Source organism: Scophthalmus maximus, chromosome 11 (genome assembly GCF_022379125.1).
Source record: "Scophthalmus maximus strain ysfricsl-2021 chromosome 11, ASM2237912v1, whole genome shotgun sequence".
Taxonomy (NCBI): Eukaryota; Metazoa; Chordata; class Actinopteri; order Pleuronectiformes; family Scophthalmidae; genus Scophthalmus; species Scophthalmus maximus.
Genome location: NC_061525.1, coordinates 19,669,933 through 19,695,915, shown reverse-complemented (window position 1 = coordinate 19,695,915; position 25,983 = coordinate 19,669,933). Strand labels below are relative to the sequence as shown.

The 25,983-nt window shown below is 43.3% G+C and overlaps 1 protein-coding gene across 6 annotated transcripts in view; it reads right to left on the bottom strand.

Annotated features, from left to right (window-relative positions):
* The window catches only part of LOC118299430 (SPRY domain-containing SOCS box protein 4), a 29,165-nt gene extending 6,000 nt beyond the window's left edge, over positions 1-23,165 (bottom strand). Inside the window, exons 1-5 of one of the 6 annotated variants that reach the window (XM_035623167.2) lie at positions 22,837-23,165; positions 21,787-21,828; positions 13,714-13,810; positions 7,669-7,773; positions 2,407-3,288 (exon numbers count right to left, since the gene is read on the bottom strand). In XM_035623167.2, coding sequence (XP_035479060.1) covers positions 2,407-3,115 — 709 coding nt within the window. In that variant the 5' untranslated portion in view covers positions 3,116-3,288; positions 7,669-7,773; positions 13,714-13,810; positions 21,787-21,828; positions 22,837-23,165. Of the gene's footprint in view, positions 1-2,406; positions 3,289-7,668; positions 7,774-13,713; positions 13,811-20,801; positions 20,920-21,786; positions 21,829-22,836 lie in introns of those variants that run through there. The other 5 variants (XM_035623165.2, XM_035623166.2, XM_047335718.1 and 2 more) reach the window with 5 other exon arrangements.
* Positions 23,166-25,983: the final 2,818 nt, after the last annotated feature.

Here is a 25,983-nt window from a genome sequence, read left to right as displayed (position 1 = left end):
CTTAAGTTTACTAAGCTTCATATCCTTTGTTTGTTTGTCAGCAGGATTATGCAAAAAGTAAAGAAGGATTTCAATGATTTCCACTTGGTGGAAGGATGAGACATGGGCCAAGAGAGAACTCAATCAATTTTGATAAAGCGAAACCAGGAATTTTTTTTGAATCACTTTCTTTAACACTGCGATAATAATTCAAGGATCTTGTTGAAAACTAAATTGTATTTGGGGGACTGATATTTATGAGTTAAGGTGGCTGTTGAGCCTTGGCGGAAGTATACACTCCACTTTGTGTCACTAATATAGGCTGCTTTCAGACTTGCACTGAAGTCTGGACATCTTCCTGAATTTTTCTGGAGGGGCTGTATGTGAGAATGCAAATGTTGCTCTGGGCATTATCCAGAACTTTTCCTCCGCAGTTTGGTGAGCAACCTGCCTGGTCAACAATTAACCACCCACCAAAAAGTCATCTTAACCGTTTCCACAGCAACTGCCACAACAACTCGGTGTGCAAAACTGGGGAAAAAAGAATTAGTGTTGAAAAGGAAGAGGAGGAAAGACAGGAGAAAGGAGATCAGAATGGGGGTCTGGAGTCAAACAGTGTGTGAAACTCTTCCTTCGCTCTGGTCCGTCTTGTTCACGTGTACTTGAATTTGGTTCGGCGTGTTGCCACCAGGTTGGAGGAAAAAAAAGATGGATTTTTGACAAAAAGGAGGAGGCGGAGGACAGGAAGACCCAACAACCACAGTGTCTTCTACTTTAAGATGTGAGCAGGTCAGAGGGATGAAAGCTAATAAACAAGAATCACATCCGCGGAGGGTTGGGCTTCAAGTGTCTCCGGGACAGAGCCACAGGACTCGGAGTGAGATGCAGGGAGGATCAGAAAACTGCATTAATGCAGGGTATTAAGGGACAATACAGACAGGAGAGAAAAGTGTAAAGACACTTTATCTCTTCTCGCTTCCCAGGATGTACGAGGTAGACAGAATAAAAGAGCTGACGAAAGAGCGAGGAGGAGGAGGGGGAAAAATGAATAGACTAGAAGACACGCAGAAGACCAAGAACCCAGAAAAAGAAAAAAGTGAATCCCTCTAGAGTTTCTGTTATGTAGGTAACGTGGGAATAGACAAGCACGGTCATCTCCCAGCATACAACATGATGCTTCTATTCTATATCGCATCGAGAAGTGGCGGAGACCTGATGACACAGTAATCTCATAACACAACCTTCAAATCTCAACTGATGCATCCATCGTCTTGACTAGGCACGTCCACGGTTGGAAAAGGTTTAAAGTATCATGATCTATCATGCTCAGTCAACATTTGAGATTGGAAATTAAGTCAAATACAGGTCACATTGTGTGAAATGTTCAAAAACTCCCACAAAACACGTCGCCTGACTGGTGTCCATTTTTTACACAGCTGGTTATGTCTATTATCGAGCATCTTCATGCGCCAGGTCTTTCCACCGTATCTAATTGCAGGACAAGACGTCGGCGAGCTGTCACAGACGGGAGTTGGCATCGCGGTCCGATGAGCTCGGTCGGCTCCGTCCCCCTCCCCGAGGAAGTTTGCTGCCTATGGCACGAACTGTTCTCGTGGACAGTGTTGAACTGTGAGCCTGATTTCTCAACCATAAACGGGCCGCAACGCACCCATCTCGTGACTGCTTTGGAGAGCAATCCATCGCCTCAAATGTCAGAAATCTTTATTTTTAGACAGGAACAGGCCGCAAGAAGAACACTTGGGGGTCCCTTTTTACATTGCCCTCTACAGATTTCACGATGCTACGGTGACATTTCTCTAACCGAGGAAAGATAAATTGCAGGAATGGATGTGTTTTTGTGCAATAAATGCATCTTACTAAGTCTTCTCTTTCAGTTGCTGCACCATCTGACTGAAGCAGATTGCCATATGTCATCCCAGCCACCTCATCTGTTTATGGTTCTTTTTTTTGCTGCGTACCAGCAGGGTTGAAAAACAGATTCTAGATGGGAAAAACACTTTGAGCCGAGTATGCAAAAAGTTGCACGTCTGGTGTTCTGATAATAAGGCTGAAGGCTTCACTGAAACAGGGATGAGGCTGCAAAGGTCACAGAGATAAATACGTTTTGACATCCGACGTGTATGTAGGCAACAACTATATCTTTTTTACCATTTTCACAAGAAGAACTTTAGAAGCTGCTGCTCTAAATGCCGCCGCCAAAGTAATTGGTTTCAAAACTCGACTATGCGGCAGCAAACAACCACCAGAAAGAATAAGCCTGTGTGACTTAATGTTTGTGGCAGCCATCAATCAGCAAAAAGACAAAAAACCCAGGGGTGTCTGCTCAACACAACCCCTGTAAAATCACATTTAAATATGATGCCGCCATTGCCTGATTTGTCGTGCGCGTGCAGGAGTGCCACTTACGATCTAGTCCGTTGACGTAGCGAATAGAAACCTCACAGTGCCCCCACACAGCACTGACGATGGGATACAGCCTCTTGCCCTTCATCCCTCTGAAAGCCACTCCCAGATACTGTCCATCGACCATGAAGCTCAGCGTTCCTTCGTCCATGTCTAGTATGACCGTCAGAGAGTCTGGGAGCACAAAAGACTCATCTTGCTCCAGGAAACACGGGTACGTGGGTGCAGACGTGGAAACGGGTCTGTTCTTTCCGTCGTGGTAGAGTCTGTTGCGACCCAGGTCCCAGCCCCAGGACTCTGCGTCAGAGCCCACCAGGGCCATGTAGCCCACTGAGTGTAAAGCGGCTTCAGCCGTGGCCACGCCCACAACGGCATGGGTGCCTCTCTGTCTGGCCGGCCAGTGAATCCGCCAAACGTGGAGGCCCCTGGTGTAGCCCACCTTGCCTCGGATGCAGTCTGTGCTCTGTGCTACCGGGTGTCGGTGGAACGTCAGCTTGTCGTCCTCCTTAACGAAGACGTTGAGGGAGCGGTCGTCAGAGTTCCAGGCGTGGCGAAGTTGAGCGTCGGGACTGGCCGGTGGCATGTCCAGCAGTAGATCCAGCCGGGGGGGCCGACAGAAGTCTGGGCCCCGCAGCTCACGACGCACAGGCTGATACGAGGGCTCCCCGCGTACATCCACCGATTTAATGCTGCCCGAGATCTTCTGGCCCATGGCTGGGTAGGTCCGATGGAGGAGGGGGACAAAGGGGAGGGAGATGGATGGACCAAGGGTGGTAATGAGGGAGTGGAAGCTCCTGTCGTTACCTCATGGGCACAACAGCAACACAGTGGGTCCTTGGTAGAACGACGCTGCTGGACTCTTTTCAGCCCACGGGGGAACCACTCCTGAAACACATGAAAAAATAAACTTAAGTAAAATGAATTTACTTATCTTTCCTCCTGGCCAAACAGCAAGCAGACAGGATACACCGACTGATTTACTGTTTTTGTTGTTGTTTTAGTGTTAAGGTAAAAGCGTCAAGCTTGACATGTATTTTTTTCCAATCATTTTGTGCAAATGTAACTATAAATTCACAAAGGTCACTGTGTTGACTTAACTGCGACACCACCCAAAAAATTTAAAAAATTTGAAAAACAAAATTTGTTCCACAAATTGACCTACTATGTGTCAGTGGATTTTGGACAGCTGGTTAGTGAAAACATTTACAGACGTCACCTTAACCTTGATAAATTAAAAACTTTGCTGTCAACCGTGTTGGCTTGCAATGAGGGAAAATGACGAGGAAGGCGAGATGAAGGATGAACTTCTTCACTTCTCTTGTACAAAACCTTATCTTAAATCTTAAAATTGCCAATATGAAGTGGACACAAGCACACATTGTGTTCTTGTGTTTAATCACTTGATGCTTTGCTAATAAATTGAGAAAAAAGAAACTATGAACTAAAAGCGGCGGTCTAGACACCGACACCGAGGATATGCAGCAACACGCTGTTGACTCCTGAATATAATCATGCAGTGTTTACTCCCTCCTCTTAACCAATCCCTCCTTCACCAAGCAAACAAACGTGATGCAATTCCTATTTAATAAGTCTTTATAAGAGACTGTAACATGGACGTGTTGCGCTTTCGCAGTAGGCACACTGAATGCCCCCCAGGCATTTCAAAACAGGAGTGTGACCGAGTCGAGAGAAACTGTTCCAGGTCTGCAGAAACTGACATCAGTCCTTCCTATTAAAAAAAAAAAAGATAAATTCCCTCAGATGTTTCTCACTCCCCTATAGTATTTTAGAAAATGCCTCCACATGACTCTTCCAGGGAAAGCACAGACTGCGGTACAGAGATTCACTCTGGGAGGGTTGAATTACACACACAAACACACGCAGATGTGAAAGTGTGTTTTTGTTATAGACACAGATGAAGGGATCCAAACACCATTTCAACGCTTTAAACTTTGTTTACAACTTGTTAATTAAAGCTGCAAGCAGGGCTGAATGAGCCCTCGCAGCCCCGTGCGGCCCGGGGGGGCAGGATGGACGCCGGCTGATTCAGTTGAGCATGGCAACGCACCGCGACGTCACACTTTGTTTGTGAACTGCCATTTTGAAGCCTCAAGTTTCATCATTTGCAACCAGGCGTAGGAGCAGGGGTGATTCTGACTGAGCACTCGTCCACTCTGTGCCCACCTACACCTGCAACCATGCACCGATTGGACGGTGTCAGCTGTCAATCAAGCTGTATTCATGCCCCAACATGGACTATGCTTTATCTTCTATTTGGCTCTAAATGAACGATAATTTACAAAATGAACAACATGCTGGATTGGAGAATTACTACGGCGAAACATCGAAATGTGTTTGGCGAAATCTGAGTCCTCACCAAGGTTTGAGGCTCTTCTTACAAAGTTTCAGGAGGATGTGGTCAACTCACAAGGAAAAGCAAATAAAACTTTGAAAACATAATTTCCTGTTTCCAGTACGTGGTGCTATGACTAAATGAATATTGGCATGGAGATGTCTTCAGGCCAGGACCCTTATCAAATGTTTCATCCAGGGCATATTGGACGATGTAAATTTGAGCTACAGCTTAATCCTTTTTCATGGCATTATCTTCTTTCCTTGCCGTCCCACAATACCTTGCAGCAGCAGCAGCACTTTTAAAGTAACAAAACATCATAGTTGCACTAGGGCACACCCAGAAAAGTATAGAAACAGAATGGCTATTTTATTCCTTTCACATCTGTCCAGTCAGGAGTCATGTATAAGAACAAAGATATTGAACATATTGTTCACATTAACATTATACATGTGGCATTTCAAGCTGCCCATATGTGGAATGCACAAAGAAAACAAGGAATTTTTCTTCTTTATAAATATATATACAAAACGGTTTTTTTTTGTTTTTTTTAAAAGCCCCATGACTTATTCCTTTAGCCGATTGGTAGTGACAGCCCTACAAAATTGAATGGAACAGAAAAGGAAGTCGCTGGATGCAGGTGCAGCAAAAGGCTTCAAAATTCCAGACTTTGGTTTTGGGGCTGTTGCCATCAGTCGTCAATATGATGGCTAACTGTTTTTTGTTTGATTAACTTGGAATCTAACCACATCTCTTTTTTTAGGTTGAAGTGAGATGTTTAGATGGTTTTAGTAGTGAAAATGTATTTTTAATGACTCATTTTGTGAGATAGTGTACTTGCATTAAAGTTCTAAAAGCCCAGACCCACTAACGAATGCTTTGTCCTGAGAGTGGGCCGACCAGGGACAAAGTCCCCTGCCCCTGTACTTTACGCTGAAAAGGAACCAGCCTCACTCTTTAACTGTAAATCAATGGGAGTCGAAGATATGGAGATGTTGAAGAAGCTGCCTTGACCTCAAAATTTTAGTGAAGGGGCTGAAGAAAAGCGGTCTGGGAAGAAGGTCAGAGCTGGTCATGGGGTGGCAAGATGAGGGGCAAGGAAGACGCCAGGCAGGAACATGAAGGATAGGAGAGCTGAGAGAAGTGATTACGGAGGAGAGAAAACACTGATATCGCAGGCGAGTGACTGGTCAAGGTGGGAACCCTGATGGGGGGAGGATGTGCAAGAACATAGGGGATGAGGAGGGCAGTCTTTTCAGACACTTCTTCAGATTAAGAATTCAGAGTTTAGTGGAAGAGATTATCCAGTCCAAAATACATCTGCTACAAACCAAAAGCAATCTCTGCATCATCTTCTCCATGTTTGACTTCCTTAAATGAAAGAAAGAAAAAAAGAAAGAAAAAACATCAGCTCAGTGACTTTTCTTAAGCTCTGGGCGCAAGAGAGATGGGGTTGGAGGAGGAGAATCCTGTTGAATATGCAACTTGACCAGAATCCGTGGCACAAACTTGTTATCTCGAGCAACGGAGGCAGTGGAATTAAGACGGCCTCTGGGAGCGTGACGACCATTGTTAGCATATCAAATATGCACAGCCAGTCTTAACACAAGCAACACACACACACACAGACAGACAGACACACACTGCTTGAGGCCGCAAATTCAGACTGGTAATATGGCGACTTTGAAGTATCACTCAAACACACTCAAACACACACTCTTATCGGCACACCGGCGTCAGAAAAAAAATCAGCTGTACACAACCTCTCACTGGGACAATGACAAACTGGCAGCCGGGCTCAGTGTCTATTACTGGGAAGAAAAAAAAGTGGGCAGATGGCAGTGTGTATGCAAACTGAACAATACGTGACCCTTACACTTCTTCTTATTGAGTGAGTTTAAATTCCAGTTACATTATCCTTGGTCTAAAAATTACAATATTCAACTGTTGGGCAGGATTTTCCTTGAATATTGACTCAAGGAAGAGCGAGGGAACTGGCTGAAATGGTTTGAACAATTTGTGTACAACAGGTGACATGGATAATGAGGAATAAAGGACAACTGCATTTATTTCCTTTTTGGAAAGCTGAAAACAAACCGACCAAACGACGGACAAAGCCTGAAGCAGGAATCGAATGTACTTCGTGAATGTTTGTTATCTAAAGTGTCATTTATTTTCTTTAAGTATGTTTAATAATAGTATATTAACTGCTGAGGCAGTTTTTCCATGAGAGCGTGAAGGCTAACGAAGCTCCTGCTTATCAAATACTAATTTGGACAAAACATGACTCAATGACCTTGTATATATGGTGTACATACAGTAGATTTGAGAAATTTGGGAAAGATTTTGATCGAAAAATATAAAAGCCAGATTAGGCTGACCACTGACGTACAGGTGACCCGAGGCCACTGGTGTCCTCCTGTACCAGCAGAGTAACACAACACAGGAAGTCTTCAGGTATGCGTCACACTCTCTCAGACACTCACGTGTGTGAAACACAACACTGGAGGTCGGACGCTGGCTGAACAGTGACTGAACACCCTCCGTCCTTTTTTACAATGCCGACCCAACCACGGAAAAATCTAACAGTACAGAAGTAACAAGTAACTGAACAAAAGCAGTATGTCAAGGACGTCGCAGAATGAAAAAGAAATATCGCTCAAAAACCTTTTCTTTTTTTGTTTACGCTGACATGCGACAGCTTTCATGTCATTCATTTCAAGACTTTTCTGGGACAAGAAACACCCTGAGAACACAAGACACAAAACAAAGAAACTGTCGGAGTGGGAAAAGCCCAGAAAAGTCCTGTCAACACACAGAGAGACGACGGGAAACCAGAGAAAATGTCACAGTCTGAACGAAGACAAGAGGTCAAGAGACAGACGTGGCCTGTGAGACGGGAGACATCTTACCATGAAAGCATTTCCCCCAGAAGAGTCAGGCGGCTCTCACACAGCAGTGTGAACATGCAATCGCAGCAGCCAAGTGGAAGAGTGGGGAATACTTGCTCCTCAGTCCTTAGTCCAAAATGAGGTTAGTACACAGTCAACAGCCAGACGAGTGTGGGACCGGGCAGAGGCGGACACAGAGGAAAAAAAGAAGAAAAAAAGAGGGAGTGAGTGTGTGTTTGTGTTTGTTGGTAGGTCGGTGAGTTCCTGCTTGTGACGCGAGGATGGGGGGAAAAAGAACAGCCTGGCTCCAGTTCCCAGCAAAGACTGGAAAACAGCTGCTGGAGGGAGTGAGGGAGGGAGGGAAGAGAGGGAGAGATAGAGCGGAGGGAGAAGGGGAGGGCTCAGTATGAAGCACGCTCAAAGTCTTTCCCGAGCAGAACAAAACCACCTACTCTTTCATGGACACACTTATGGTGTGCCTCTAGAAAAGGGTGGAAAGCAATGTTCTCTCTCACACACACACACACACACACACACACACACACACACACACACACACACACACACACACACACACACACACACACACACACACACACACACACACACACACACACACACACACACACACACACACACACACACACACACACACACACACACACACACACACACACCATGTGATTTTGAAGGTATTAAGGATTAAGGTTTTATGCTTCTTTTTTTACCAGTGCACTAATACGGCATATATAGCCAAGGTGACAGTTGCACCGTCAGCTTAAGTCTACATTATGTACATTTTAGATGTTAAATGATGCACCGCAATATTTTACTTTACAAAAATCAAAGTAATAAAGTGGTGAAGCAAACTTGCTTCAGGTTTTTTTTCTTATTACCTCCACCAAGGATTTATGTTTTCACTAGTACAACCTGTGATAAATGAAAATACTTAACTTGAGATGAAATAACTTTGCCGACTGCATCTTTTCATATATTTAATGCTGTTATTCATATTTGTTTTGAAAATTGGAGTCTGTGTAGTCTAGAAACGTGTAAATCATCTTACTAAGAACATATATCTATCTAAATGTATTTTCTCTTCAATTAAGTATTTGTTTCAGTCTGGATTTCATCTCATTTCATTTATGAGATCAACAAAGAAACACCTTTTAAATTCTGCAGCCAAGATGCTGATGCCATGAGACTGAGGTGGATTAAATACCCTCACGCTGACTTGTTGGATGAATTTAATGCAGAGAATTAAACTGTGAGACAATTATTGCCATTTCTGGATCCTTGTTTTAGCTGACAAAAATCAGCATAGCCTTAAAGAACACTCCCTTGCATTAGGGCCGTGCTGCTACAGAACCGTTGAGACAATAAAATACCAGTGGATATATCAGGACTGTACGCTTGCATGCATTTAATTTCAACAGCACGGTGGATTGTCAGATAATGCAGAGCACACTTAAGCTGGCTTTGTATTCTGCTTGTCAGATGTTCTCTGGTTCTAGTTTTGGATTATGTTCGGTGCCTTTTAAAAATGTGTTGTGGTTATGTAAATAGGAAGCAGGTTGTCGGAACCAGAAACAGCAATGGTGAAGATTAAGACTGGGGCATTTATTTTTTTTGGACTGACACTGAGGTGAGCTGTTTTCAACATGTTGCCTTCACCGCTGAATAGTCGAGTTGTGACTGATGAGAACCAATGGAGGAAGCGCATGCAAGTGATTGCGTCATTTTTTCCAAACGTCTTTGTTTTGTCCGTTCTGACTACAACCATCCCAGGGAGTTTTCAAACTATATCGGGACCAGCAGCGTTTCCAAACTCCTCCGTCTTAGGCACTTGAAAACTCTAGTAGCGTGGACAGCTGGCGTAAACGCAGCAGCAGTGATCAATGCATTTTAAATAAAAAAAACTTAGACATGTGGATGTGACCTCAAAGGAAATTGTAAGGTAGCGAATAGATGACGTATTTATTAGTATTTAGCAACTACTAATCTAGCTACCAATAGGCAGACAACGCAAACGGTGCTTCTGTCTTTTCATGTGGTCCATCTTCCTGAATAGCATCTGTAAGTTTTTTCCTTCGGATGCTCATGCGGATTTACAGCATCGATTAGGGTCGACCAATGACTGGAGCATAAAACGACTGACGTCATGACGAACGGATGCTTAAAATAAAAATGTTCCAATGAATTGAAGTGTTATAGAGTAAAATAAAACGACCTGTTGGTTTAAAAGTATTTGCCCTCGACGTACTTTATGCATCATCAATTTTGGTGACTACCGCCGGCGGAGCTACAGGAGTTGGATCCAGTGGAAGGACTCGGCTTAGAATAAGATGCGTTTGCTTGATAAGTTCATTTTTGACACAGGATCCACCAAAGCCTCCTTGCTCTTCCTCTCTCCTTGAATCCGACACCACCACCCCCCTCTCTACCGATGTATAAATGCTTCTATCCCTCTCATCTTTCTCCCACGGGGGAGACGAGAAAGCCCTCCTCTCACTTGTTACCCCCCTCCTCGGCAAACAACAGCATTCCTCTGTGCACGCTTGCGCTCTTGGGCCTCAGAAGTGTTGCACGCTGAACTCCGTGTACATCAACTCAGCTCAAAAGAACTCAAGTGAGGAAAACCACACTGGAGCTTTCACTGTACAAAATCTGCACACTCACCACATTCATAATTGATTCAACAACAGCCATCAATGCTGAAGGCTGCTGCTGCCGGAGGACACCTCGTTTTGATGTGGCCTGGTGTATCGATGGCAGTGCAGAAAGAAGCCGAGTGACCTCAAGAAGGGATCGAAGAAAAGAGTCTACCCACACTGCACTCGATACACATCGATGTGTTTGTGGGTACACACTGCAAAGTCATTTAGGAACACAAATGATTGCAAGAACAGCAAAGAACTACTAGTGTAACGGCCAAATAATGGGTAGTTGATTGTAAGGACACAGAAAAGTTGGAAAAACAGCAATAGGGTGACTTGTTTACCACAGTAGAATTATCAACATGTCCTGCCTCCTGCATGCTCTACACAGGCGCCACAGAATTTTATGGAAATGTTCCGGTTGGTGTGAACGCCTCTGACAATCTCTTGCTGTGTTTGTCATATGTGAAAGGGAATCCCCATGACCATTCATGGATAAAGGCTAGATGATGGATGATTTCCTAGAATTCTTGTCTGAAATCATCTGTAGGAGTCTTCTCTTTAAGCTGCATCAATGTACTTTTTCTTTCTTTTGGTGGTTCCTCATTCTATTCTGTCCCCGCCCTGCTTCACCTCCCTCCACTTTATGAAACCTGACTGCTCTCTGAGAGGGCCAAGCTCTGAAATGAGCAGCAGAATGATGAGGCTTGTATAACTCGGGGGATTTCTCAATTCAGTTTTAATGCTGAATATATGTGTTCGCATGACACACGCGATTGGGGTGCTCATAGCCATCTTAATGTAATGCAACGGAGGGCCTAAACCCAACCTGCACATGTTGTATATACTATATAATGTATACACTGTGCCTATATATACACCCTCAGGCAGGATTCAGGATAAACTCAGTAGATTAAATATTGCTGTAAATAGGTGCAGGAACTTCCTGCATTATAAGTAGATGAGTAGATCTGTAATAATATATTAAACTATACGCAACACCACAAAATTGAAATTCAAGCCCTGGGTGATAAACCATAAGTTAAATACATGGAAAGAAACAGACTGGGGGAGTGTAAAGTTAAGATCTATGAAAAAAAAGTGTAAACAGTAAACAGGACTGTTAAACCTCGATGGAAACGGCATTAACAAAAACTGCACTGTGATCAAAAAAAACATTAAAAACAATCCCCTCCTGTCTCCAGTGAAGTAGATGGAAGTAGACGTTACAGTGTGCAGATCAAAGAGTCTGGCCGACTGAGGGCAGAGGGCCCATCAATAACAGACCTGTTTGTCTAAATGACTTCCTGCTCCTCAGACAAAGACACGCCCAGCGGCTGAGGATGAGAAGCGGTTGGCCGTCTCCATTTACCTGGGGGAAGAATCTGTTGGCAACCACGTGTGGAAGTAGAATCCATTTCTCGGCCACACAAAACCAAAGCAATAGCACAGACTTAAAAGGAAAACCTGTCTCCGTGGTTAATGTCTTTCAAGTGTTGGAGAAAAGAGAAATATTTTCATGCCGAAGTGTGATCAGAAAGTAAACTAATTCAATTTCCTTTTTTTTTGCTTCCACAAGAAAGAAAAATGTGTCTTGTAATGCAGACCAATGCACTCCTTTGTTCAGTGTTTTTCCTTTTTTGTCTCCCTCTCGGTGCCTCACAACATGCCAAATAAATCACAGACCTTCCTGTTTCATGCTACGGGTTGTGTTGAAATGATTTGGCGCATGTGACATGTCTCACATGCCGAAGCATATTTGTTATTCTGTCAACATTCAGCACAAACTTTCCACTTCATGTTGGGTTTAATGCTGCGAAGCTGCTCCTCTGTATTCACACAGCATGATGTTAAAACTCGTCTGGCTTTGAATGTACAGTTATAAGATTCCTGTCCCTTCTGCGTGGTTTTAATGTCTCCATAGCAACCACAGTCACTTGCTTTTGATCCGTGGTGTTTTGAGGTCATTTGCATTACTCATAATGTGGTTAGACTGATTTACCTGTGACAGAAACAAACATTATCATCCTGCTGTCTGGGCAAAATAAAGGCCAAACCATCTTTAGTGTTTGAGGTTTTTAAATGTATGCCCTAATTAAGGGCTGCTACATAAAAACTGCCAGTGGTATGAGCGAATTTAACGCCAACTCACAATTTCTACCCCCCAATTTTTTTTTTACCCCTCAGTTGCGTCATGCTAACTAGCTAGTTCAGAGAGAGACATTTCTTCGTAGTTGTAGTTTAATGTGCCAGTAAAACCATTTCCCTGTCTGCAAAGAGTCCATACATCGACCACCAAATACCAAAATTCCTACCTAATAATTCCTTTTTACCCCAGTGCGTTGTGCTAGCCAGCTAGCTAGCTTGGAGAGAGATGTTATTGGGTAGTTGTAGTCCACTGTGCCAGAAAAAAACATGTTCTCATCTGCGTAGACTCTATACATCAAACATGAAATCCCACAATACCCATCGAATAATCCCCTTTTACCTCAGTACTTCGAGCTAGCTAGCTAGCTTAGACAGAGATGTTACTTGGTAGTCGTAGTCCATTTAGCCAGTTAAAACCATGTTCCATTCTGTACACTCAATACATCAAAAACCAGATCCCACAATTCCTCTCGAAAAATCCTTTTCTTTTCTCATAGCGTTTTGATAGCTAGCTGAGAAAAAGATATTACTTGGTAGTTGTAGTCCATTGTGCCATTAAAAACCATGTCCCCGTCAGACCGAACAATCCATGTTTGCTCAGTGAGTCAAGTAACAACTTGGTAAATGAAAAGCATCCGACATCTAAAAACATTTCTTGTTAAGGTTTAGATATTTTTTTTGCCTTGTATGACAAAAGTCATTTGCTTTCCAAATTTCTGTTTATGCGATGAACTGCACGACCTGTTGTTGTTTTTAGAAATGACAGAGTTTGACTTGTGCTATGACTAAAGTGTGGCACTGTGGTTAGTGTCATAGGCTTCCACAGGATGAAACCTTAGCCCAAACTCTCCAAGCCTGCCCTACATATCAGTTGCTTTTTTTTTCTGAGGACGTGATGAAATATTTAGCAATCGCCCTGGATCAATTTCTCTGCATCTACAGGTAATCCTAAACTAGTCTGATCAGGTTTCCACGGCGGGGTTCAGAATGTGAGGTAGATCATTGAAATCGGTCACATCGTTCCGCGCGTCTCTAACCATCAGCCACCTCATCACCAGCAGGAAACTTCATCATCACTTTCTTTTGCCGAGGGTCAAAGTGTGCTCAGTCTTCGCTGAATGAACACAAAGTCATCCGTCTATCACACCAATATCATTTAACACAAAGCTTAGCTTTGACCAACTAGCGGAGATTGAACGTAGATGGAAGCGCATGACTGGAGTTTGTAATGAAGGTGGATGCGCTGGGATTGGAAGCTCACCTTTTAATCCATCAGAGCACAGTCGTCTTGAGAAACTTGCATCTCTGCCGATTCAACAGGGGTCGCAGGTCACAACATCAAAGCTCTGGGGCGTTTCCTGTTGAGAAAAGCAGCAAAGGTTTGATCAGGGTGACGCCGAGCACATGAGGAGAGTGTTGCATTATTTAACCAGCTGACATATGTGTTCGCCTTGTGGGTCACAACATACATCTCCATTTACAGCAGCCGAGGACAAAAGGTGCTACTAACATTTCTGAGCAATAGTTGCCAGGGCATCATAATGAGCTCCACCAATTAGACATGATGCTGCGACATTATGTGTTGCATTATACATGCCGAGTGCCAATACGACGCTGGAGGATATGCTGCAGGAAAAAAAATGTTCCTTGTTTGTGTCCAATTGAAATTCATGGCAAACTGAAACAAGTCAAAACTAGAAGTACATTGGGAGAGCGCATACCTCCGCCAAGGCCCAACGGTCACCTTAAATTCACTAGAACCTTAAAGCTTATACAACATAATGCAGATCATGAAATAATATTTTCCATTTAAGAAGAATGATGGAGAAACACCAAAGCACCAGCTCCTCTCTCAAGACAAAGTCCCTTAAGGCATCGACTTCATTGAGGAACTTGAGTTATTTAATCTAATGAAAACTAATGTACAGCAGACATTTATTTATAATCCTAGGTGTGCTCATGACAATATTACTGTGGTGACAAAATATAGTTCAAAAGCGACCTTTTTTTAAAAAGGTCACTGCACATACAATAGCTGTGAAAGTGATTCACTGTATTAGATGTGGTGGCAGCAGGAAGAATCTCCTCCCTTGAGAAAAGCAAGTAAACACATGCAGACGACACACACACACACAAAACTGATCGAGGCACCGAAAGTGTGTGGTCCAACAAGACAGCAGGATGGCTTACATGGCTTACACAGTAGTCTTCTCTGCAGTGTTCCTCACCACTTGTTTCCTCCCACACAGACACACACATCCAGTAACAGTCAGCGAGCTGTTGCAGAGAGCTGGTGTAGAAACAAAAGGCCATGTTCAGACCTTGTGTTAACATCCGTCCTGGACAGCAAGTAAAGGTGTGAACGCTACCAAATACATCCTGGAATCTGATCAAGCCAAGTTCAGACTACACAACGTTCAAAGTCGTCCCCAACTAGCACGTCTGTTCACCAAAAGCTTCTGCAGCTTCTATGTTTGCTCTAGTGAACCTCTGCCAAGGATGCACCATGTCTATTTCCCTAGTTTTTTTGGATTATGTAAAACTACTGAAAAGATATCGCAAAATTTTGTGGAAGGATAGGACCGGTGCGGATCCGGGAATGGTTCTTTTTCACCTTCTTTAACGTAGCAATATAGGTTTTCATTTTCACCAATTTTCCATGGAATAATGCAAGGATCTTGAAGGAAAAAATAATCAGGCAAATTCAGGGGACTGTTTGCCATTTGATGTAGCATGATTGAATATAAAGGGGCCGTTGGGCCTTGGCGGAGGTATGCACTCTGAGGGCCATTCTAGTTAGAATCTGTTGCGGTGCCAATACAATACTCCTTTGTCGTTGCCGTTCCGTCACCCACTGATAGCAAAGAGGGACAATCAGTTCGCAGCAAATGAGGTACAATTCCAATTTAGCCCACAAACACTTGGGCTTTGCTGTTCAACATGCTCAACAAGATGAAAAAACAGGGGCCAAGTGAGCTGGAAGAACATGGCCCATCATTGTGAGAGAGAGGGGAGGGAGGGGGGGATTATGGACGGCATCTTTTAATGATTTGACATTTTTAATGATGGTTAGACGGAAGAGGGGGTGAACCATTTATCAGTAGGGGGCCCCTGGGAGACTACCTCCCTCAATCATTTCTGCCTCATCTACTACCCTCTCTCCTTCCAACTGCGTTTCAATCCAAACATATTCCCAAGCGACCGATCACTTCTACTGTCTGAGTCGTTGGTACTTCGCGGGGCCAGGCTGAAAAAGGCAGCCATGAGAGAAGCCATTAATTTGAAGAGTTAAGACATTCTTCAGCTGACAGTTGGAATAAAATAAGGATGCAAAGACCTGAGCCCTTTCAACAGATCCTTTACGATAGCAAGTTTTAGTGCTGGTCACATTTCATTGGTGCTAAGCAACTTTTAAAACAGCAATATGTGATTTTCTGTCACAAATTGCACAGATTTAACTTTTTTATCAGATTTCCCCTCTTTTGCAGAACTTGACAACTACAAAGACAAATAGGAGGTTAACCTTTCATGAAAAGCACTTGTCACTAGCTGACTTGATCCTCTGAAGGGGAAAAACACACAGCACATCCGTAATGGGACACATACCTGTAACAGTACACTTGGCTATTAATTTTTGTCACCTGTCTCCAAAAAAAAAAGAAGACATGTGTTAATAGTCTGGAGTCCTGTATGTGCCCAGCAGAAAGGACAGAAAGAGCTTCATTTCTTTACATATTTCCCCCATTAAATGAGCCAATTAGCGGCACATTTTAACAGTGTAACTGGATACGCTCAAAAATGACTTGACTAACTTTTGCAAGCAGGGTTCTGATGACACGGAGCTTAACTGTTGGCCTGTTAGCCGACCAAAAGTGCCATGTCACTTGAGTGGCAAAATTAGCTCAGTGTGCCGGCACAGAGCGAGAGGCCTCATCTACCCTCTGAGAAAATAAGCCATTAGCTACAGTCGAACGCGTGTGAATTAACTTAACGTGACTCGGTTCCGCTGAAAATGCTAAACAAAATATGGAAATGATGGAGAAAAAAATAGGACAGTGGTGTGGAAATTGTCTGTTCCATTTTTCTGTTGCTTTGATGAAACCTCTACCTCGCCCAGCGCCCCTGAAACACTCGGGACGCATCAGTTCGTCATGACCTCAGGAGAACCCAGAGCAGCGGGGACGACACTGGGGGTTGGAAAGGTGTTTAAGAGCAGCTCTTATCTACACAAAACAAAGAGGTCTTTTTTCCACTTAACTTCTACAGTGACATGCAGAAGGGATGATTATACCTGCTCCACAATCATTTCTACATTAAAGTTTGTTGAGTCAATTTAACACCATTACTCTGACAGGAGCAGGTTAATGTTGTCACTCCCGTCTCTACAGCTGTTTTCAGACATTTACCTTTACCTTTTCACGCGTGACTAACGCAGCGGGAGATTGTCAAGAGTCGGACACGTTCACACCACAAGCAGAAAACTTTCCCGAGTTACTGAGTTTATGCTGAATCCTGACTTTCTGCTTTAGACGGTAAAAACTTTATGGAGGTTTTAAACATGCAACTGACACCAGTGATGTCGATGGTCAGTCCGTTCGTGTAAGAGTGAGCGAGCGAGCGGGACAAAGAGCGCTGCACACAGCTCTACAATGAAGCAACGGCACAAAACACTAGGTTAGAGATCTTATGTTGTTTTTTTTTTTTAATTCAGTATAATTATGAAACTGTGGACAAATATAGTATGTAGTAGTAGCCTGTGTACAACTCAAATGCTTTCATTCCAAGATTGGCAGTGCGCGCACCAAAAACTTTCAAGCACAAAGTAAAGCTTTTTTTTGACATTACAAAAGTTATTAAACACTTCATATCTTATGCCTCTGCTTAAATATATTGACATGCTCATACACCCTGCTACCGTTATCCACACACACACACACACACACACACACACACACACACACACACACACACACACACACACACACACACACACACACACACACACACACACACACACACACACACACACACACACACACACACACACACACACACACACACACACACACACACACACACACACACAGCTCCAAAGAGGTGAGAGGGAGACTGATATACAGTAGAGTGTATGTGGTGGACTCTGCCCTCACAATGACCCAGTGGTGTGGACACGCTGTTTTGCGTGGTATATAGTTATGGCCGGAAAACTAATAAGGAGGAGGACGAGGCGGCAGCATAAAGTGAGAGGAGCTAGGTGTCTGGGTTTAAAAACTATGGAGTTTAGGGCTGGGTGAAAAGAAGAAAAAAAAAATATATATATATATAGATATTATATTTACAGATATTATTGTTGCAATATGAGTAGAGCTGCAACAGCTAATCGATTACTAAATTATTCGCCAACTGTTTGGATAATCGATTAATCAGTTCAAGTAGTTTTTATTTTTAAAAAGTCCAAATTATCCGATTTCAGCTTCTTAAATCTGAATATTTTCTTGTTTCTTTGCTCCTCTGTGACAGTAAACTAAATATATTTCGTGTGTGGAAAAAACAAAACTTCATCTTGGAGTTTTGGGAAAACACGATCGACATTTTTCACAATTTTTTGGACCAAACAACTACTTGATTAATCGACAGATTAATCGATTATGAAAATAATCGTTAGTTGCAGCCGTAAATATGAGTCACAACTTTAGTGTAATACTTGCTTTTCATTTTCTCAGAGAGAAAAAAAGAGAAAAAAATGATAATGCTTTCAGACATATACTGGAGTCTGGACATTTTCCTGATGGGCTGTATGTGAGAATGCAAATGTTGCTCTTGATATGTTCTAGAACTTTTCCTGCCTGCCCCCCAAGCAAAAAGAAAAAATGTCAGAGTGAGCCCACGTTTGTGAGCTTGTGCATCTCTGCTGTATTACAATGGTTCATTTGTAATGGTTGTGCGTTTACTTTTGGATAATATACCGTGTCACAGTTTAACGCTGCAGTATAATAGAAAGTGGGTGAAAGCTTCCTTCTCAGGTGTGAGAGACAAGCGGCGCCGGTGACTTGTGTGGGTTTGTCCCCTCTCACTCATTTCTCTCTGCTGCAGGGATCATTCGTCAAGCGCCTGAGGAGCTGGGTAAGAATCAGCACCCTTCAGTCTCCCTGCAGCGACAGGCTGCGTCGGCAAACTTGCCTATTCTGTTATAATCGCGCCACAGGGAGGAAGACGATGAGTGGGATTTAATGGGTCTGCATGAGTAAGTGTTTTGGATTCGCGACCTTGATTCACTCTCTTCGTCTGAGAGACAAAATTCTGCCATGATTGCAACAGGAGGGAGATCCGCAGCATCAAACAAAGCCTTCCCCTTTTCTCCCTGAGCCTTCACGAAAAAACGACAGAACTGTTACACCACGTAATGATGTGAACACAGGGACGATCTGAGGACAAACCACTTTGTCTGGATCCATGCTAAAATTTTATGGATTCTTTCTTTACCCCCCGTCTCATCCTTCCACCAGCTTCGTGGAAATCTGTCTTTGTGTAATCCTGCTGACAAACAAACGGAGAAGGGTGAAAACATCACCTCCTTAGCTGCGGTAAAATAAACTGTGATTCAGATTCAGGCTCTGCAACACAGACAGTCAGTTCAAGTGCGACCGCCTGGTGGGTCTCACCTGAACCCTGACGGGTCACGGACCTACAAGGTAACGAAAACAACTGGATGTTTTCGACCCACGTGTGTAATAAACAACAGGGCAAATCTCTGACATATTTAAAAAGCTAGAGAGCAGCTGCAGCTACTCTCAACCACGAAAATCACTTCAATGATCTTCAAGAACACCTCGACGCGAGTGGCACAGATTTACGAGAGCAGCTCAGTTCAGCGGGAGCCACTCGGGCGATCGGACTCCATTACACAGTGCAAACACAGCCACGGGGCACTGCTGGCCTTTTAAAGTGACCCGCTGTCCCGTAAAACCCAGACGAAGCACTGCTCAGCACCAGACTGCTTTTAATGGGATTTCACAACATTAACATTCTACTGAGTCAGCATCAGCGCTGCTGGAGCAGCCTCGGCGCTCACTCTTGCGTGTGCAAGTGTATGTTTGTGCACGAGCGTGAGTGTCTGTGTGTGTGTGCGTGCGCGTGTAAGACACAGAGTGGGATAGTGAGGGACGACTGGGCACAGTGCGGACGAGGTGTACAATTATTGGAAAAATGCTTCGACCTCCCGAGAGAAAACTGTAGATTATGAGGCTACATCCAAACCACTAGAGATCAGTTTTAATCCCCCGTCCAGACTAACACACATCACATCACGACCACTCACGTACACTGGACATGTGCATGCTGGTGTAAACAGGAAGCAGGTCGTCTGACTCTGCAGTCGGTTACGTACTTACAGAAAAACACTACAAACAACAATAATGAAAAGCAAGGATTTCTTTTCTTGGATCTGACAGTAAGTGTTTACAATGTTTTGCCTTCGCCGCTGGTAGTCGAGTCGAGTTTTTGGCCGTCCATACTACAACGCAGCCCCGAGGGTTTTCAAACTAAAACGGGACTGAACATACGAGCGGCCAAGCGGAAAAGAGCTTTCAACTGAACCTCTTCAGGAAATGTGACTGACGGAACTGATAATTACATGATTGATCGCTCAGCCAAACAGAAAATCAATTCCCAGCGAAATTGCTTCTGCATTTAAGATAAATTATGGGCATTTTACAAGCAATTTAACTTATTTCCAAAAACGTATCTTTTTTTAAGCGTTTGTAAATATGATAATCAGCCAATATACTGTGACTGTAATTTTTTTTAAGTCTACAAATACTGTCATCTGCCTCAACCTCAGTACGTCTATAGTATGCAGGTCATATATACTATCGTATTGAGTTCTATCCATTAAATTTTTCATTAGGAAGGAAAAAAACCATTTGGTTTTTCGTCAGTTAATTTCTCTTGGGTGAGAAATGAAACGTCCTCCAGAACCGACAACAAACTCTTATCTTAACTCTTGATTCAACGCCCTTTTGGAATTGGTTTTTCATGTAATCAACAAAACACAAAAGCAAGAAAACGTTAGAAATTCTCTTTCGATTTATATTTACCATCCCAAAATATAATGGGGTTGTTTCATTCCTACGTGTAGCTGGGATGAAACGCTGTTTACCATTGAAGCAGGACAAATAAAACTGGATTTCCCTCAGAGAGATTTACAATTTAATAAAATATAACTTGACCATTTTATTTCTACAATGTTGTTGTTACAATAGATGCACATGATGCATTCTCAACAACATATCAACGACTGGGTTACTTATCATACGATACATGAATGTGAACTCAATCATTTTTACTGACCTCAATTGCAGCCGTTGTGTCTACATGCGTGTTTGTTGACATAAGAATAAATGTCCACAGCAGTCCAGCAAAGCCTTGTTGCTTCTGTCCTCTCATCTGTTCTCGTCGAATGATTAATAAAATCACTCGTTCGGACGATAAAATGGCAGAAAATAATGAATTTACTTAGTATTTTTCTAAAATGTTGGATAACATTTAGAGCAGAGCAGCAACACACAAATCGTGTAGGACCAATATACTGCGAGCTCATGTGATTCAGTATTTTTTTAAAAAATGGTCTTAAAAGGACGATAATATCGTTCATCGCGATAAATTTGGGGACAATATGTTGTAAAAGTAGTTACCGTGACATGCCTAACTGAAGGTTTCCCAAAGTCAAAGCACCGGCAACTAACGCCCCTTTGAATGTGCTTGTTTGTTAATGCAGGATGAATTACACATGAACTCCACTGTTGACTTGTGAATAATGTGAACCACACAGAGGTCAACACATGTCACGGGAGGAGAGAGGGGGGCGGGGTCAAACCCCTGATGCAAGGAAATGAGAGTGCAGGGGTCAATTGTTCTTCAATGATGGAGGCACACGAGGTGGCCCTTCAATGTCATAAGGCAGCTAATTAACATTCAAAGAGTTTATACTACCCACTGTGATGCAGCCATCCAAGAGAAACTGTTTACATTTTATAAAAAGAAGAAGAAAAGATTGAAGCCAGCGGGAGAGCAACCACCACAACAGCCAGTTTTGTTCTTGTCCTCCTCCATCTCTCACCATCTGCCGTGGTCCACCACCCACACGGATCCGTCACGACACTCGATGTGGACGGTGGCCCTGCCAATGCCCCCAGAGGGGTCATGGCAGATGGCGTCGTTTTACAGGCAAAAGAACCCAAAAACATTTTGCCCTTTGAATAGCAAGTGCAAACTTCCAAAAATATAACTGGAACTGAATCAGGTCAAATAACGCTGTCGCCCCCTGTTTGCTCACCTGGAATAAAGTCAGCATTTGCTTTAGTTAGTCAGAGTAGAGCTGCAGAGAGGGAGGGGAGATAAACAAGTGAGTGTCATAAACAACCAAAAAAATATGGTGAGCACTGTCCCAGCACACATTACAAGAGATGAATCAATAATGGAGTACTCGATGCATGATGGAAACGGGAATAAAAAGGTGTACCTGAACGCAACTACCTAGTTTGCACACATTGAATTGAGGGAAAAAAAATTGTGTCTGGCTTCTGCAAAGTTGCAAACCCCCCCCACATATATATATATATATATACACACACATATATATATACACACATATACACACACACATATATATATATATATATATATACACACATATACACACACACACACACACACATATATATATATATAGTGAGCCGTTTCCCAGCACACATTACAAGAGATGAATGAATAAAGGAGTAATCGATGCATGAAAGAAACAGGAATAAAAAGGTGTTCCTGAACGCCACTGCCTGGCTTTGCGACATGCAAACATTGAATGGAGGAAAAAAAACAAGAGGCAACATCTTCAATTTCATCATCTTATCATAAAACATCTAACCTCGTTGTGTTCCAGACGGAGAATCACTTTCTAACGACCACCGACCTGAGCTCGGCTCCTTCCTGCGGCACCGGTCCTCGCTGATTCCCCGGCGTGACTCACGCGACTCGACCGGTTGAACCGTTTTGGGGTTTTTTTTAAACGACCAAGACAACCGACTTGTCTTGTGTGTTTCACGCCGACTCGTTACGCGGACACGGAACTGACGGGAGACGTGGTCGGCTCCGTTCATCCGAGCGTGTCTTCCTGTCAGGAGGCGAAGACGCGCCGAAACGACGAAATGTTTAATGGAGTTTCGCAGAATCCGACGCGCTGTGAAGGGCTCGCCTCGGCGCAGGGGAGAGAAGAGGAAAAGTTCGAGGCTGAAAGTTTGGTGTTTTCGTCACGACGCTCCCACTGTAGCTTCCGACACAATGACACAGTTTGTATGACGCCAGGATGCTAACGATACGAACCAACACTTACCTCGCGTCACCTTCCGGAGCAGCGTGTCCACCGAGGCAGGGCGGTCTGGAGAGAGGAGGCGACCTGGAGAAGGAAAACACTCGCGACGCCAAGTTTCCTCTTTTCCCTCGGAAAACAAAACAAGCTAAAAGTGAGCGTCCCGGGCAGGAGGAGGGTCGGGGAGAAGACGGTGACACCGGGGGAAAGATGGTTTCCTCGACAAGTCGCCGCGTATCCGTGCGCACGAAGTGAAAGCGACGGGCGTCTCTCTTTGTTCCTCCCGACCGCCGCCTGCTCCGCGGACGTTATCACCGCTCGGCGCTCCGGCGGCCGCTGATTGGCTGCGGCAGCCGGGATCAAGGAAAGGTGACTGACGTCAAGCTGGCGAGAGTCACAACGCGCTTCCGGTCACGACGTCCGGAATCTTGATGGGCAGATATTGTACGTTACACGTAATTTATATTCGCATAAAATGTTATAGCTATATTATATTTATGAAATCATATTAAGTTGTAGTTGATCTAACAGAAAAGGATTAGATGAAGGATAAATATGCTGAAATTCATTTATATCTTGTAAATAAAATAAAGATTGATGGTGATTAAGACATGATACATTACAATTATTATAAATAATAAAATATTAATAATTATGGAGAAGGGGTGGGGTTAAATAAGTTTTATATCTTCCTTTTCGAATATGTACATTGAATGAATTAATGTTCATGGTTTGTTTCTTATGTTTAAATTATTTTTGTATGTGTTCTTTGTTTATTATTTTTGTCTGCCTGCAATGATCGATAATTTTGCTTTGTTAATATTTTTATTATTATTTATTGTTTTTGTTTTCTGCTTTAATTTTATTTACATATTCGAAATAAACATTTCAATCCATCAATCAATCAAAGCTATATATTTTTTTAATTCATCCTTTTCTTGTATCTAACAGCTGTCTCACCAGCTGCATGGTTTGTGTATTTAATGTTGCTGTGTTATTTCCTCCAAACGTGATTGACTCTGTGCTTTTATTTTGTAGGTTACGCGACTGCACTTCCTGTTGCATTGCCGTTTTTATAGCGCTTGGCGCAGGGTGGAGGCCACTTCATGCCTAACATAGTTTCATCCTGAGCATAATAACATTCTGTGTTTCATTTACTTGCAGTTGAAGCAGAGAGGCTTGTATGTTTAATGTTAAAGTGTGGATTTAAAAAAGGTGAATGTTTGATGTTATATTAAATACTACTGAAATACTACTACATTCAATGACGCTGCAACAAATTCCGCACACTCATAGATATCAATCTCATAAATATGTAACTTTTTTCCCTTAAAGATCCATGAATTCTTTCCATATCAATGTATTTAAAAATTGACGTAGTCACTGAGTTCAGAAAGTAAAGCCAATGCGGAAAAGCCTGAAACCTGAATTCTCTGGAATCGCTAGCAGAGGGCAACTCAACTGGTTGTTCCTATGGAAGTCTATGAGAAAATAACTGTAAACGCGACCCTTAAATGGATAAAGCGGTAGACCGGTAAAACATGAGGCTTCAAATCAGCAGTTCACAAACCAATGGGTGACGTGATGATTGGTTTCCATTTGATTATTCCCTGGGAAATCAATCAAAAATGGGGTTTTTTAAAGACCTAGTTTACTGGAGGTAATTACAAAATATACTTTGTCGTGTACTTTACACAACTATCTGGATCTGACCGATGACAGCAGCAGGTTTAAACATGAGTAATAGAGGCCTGGCTAATATTAAGCTCATTGTGAAAACTAGACCATTGGCTCCCCGAGCAGCTGGCCTCGAATCAATCCCGAGGAGAGTCGGAGAACTGAAGTTGATGGGTCTAACTCAGCGGAGAACACTTGCCTGTCAGCATAGAACACGATTGATTTTCTCTGCTCCTCTGCAGCTGAATCGTTTAAGGAATATTTTTTTGACATTTGGGGAAATGCACTCGTTTTTTCCTCCCGAAAGTTGGATCGGAATATTAATAACATTGTCATATCTGCCTGTTAAACATGAAGCTGCAGCCAGGAGACGGCTGGTTCATTTTTGTATAAAGACTGGAAACAGGGCCAAACATCTGCAAACACAACGAATGGTTTTAAAGGGGGTTGGAAGTCACTGGTCCTGGCTACAGACTGTACGCAAAGATGGACGATGCATCGTCACTTCCTCCTGTTGTGCAAAAAATTAGCCCAAAATATCTGGGATACAGGTGCTGCCATCTTGTGCTTTTGACATAATTTCAGGGTTAGGGTCAGGGGTTAGGGTTAGGGTAGGGTTTAGGGGTTGAAGTCAGTCATCTTCAGACTTAGTTTTTTGTAAAGATGGACGACATGACAGGTCCTCCGATCATCTTGATCGCCCCCTGGTGGCTGGCTGCAGTCTAGGTCACAAACCCCGCCTCCTCCATGTTAGCAGATGGGACATGGACCAAACAAAACAAAAATCAAAACAAAGGTGAAATAAATGTTTCCAAAGATGGTTCCGGCCATTTGAAGTCGTTCTTATCAAACACATTCATGTTCAAGTGTTCATCTTCCTGAAAAGTTTGATTTTATTAGTTATTCGATTCTGTTAAAGCGGACCGATACGCCACGATTGACAGCTTACTCTGACTAGTGATCGAGAGCGTGTGTCGATGGGGACCTCAATACCGCGGCTCCACTCCACCATTCCAACGCTCCAAGGGACGACAAAAGGGCAAGATGGCGGCGCCCGCATCCAAGGAGGAAGCGGAGACGCGTCGTCGCCCATCTTTATTGACGTTCTATGTTCCCATATGTCTACTCAGGGTGTGAATAAGCATTTTTTCCGTAAGATGTTGAAATCTATTTTGTGCGTCTACGTCTCCTGCTCGCTGTTACCACCCGTTGTCAGTTACTCATCAAGTCAGAAGGCTCTTCCCAGAGAAAGAGGACGTTTTCACTGAAAGTGACTCAGAGATCCCATGCTGCGTGTGTGTGTCCCTGCAGTGGATGTGTGTTGGTATAGGTTATGTGAATGAGGCTGTCTGTCTCTGTGTGTGTGTGTGTGTGTGTGTGTGTGTGTGTGTGTCCTCCGCAGGTCCTGCGACACACTTTGCATCAGATTGTTTTTATTCTCTTCTGTCGTCTCCCCTGCATCTATATTCTTCTTTCCCCCTCTTCTCTCTCTCT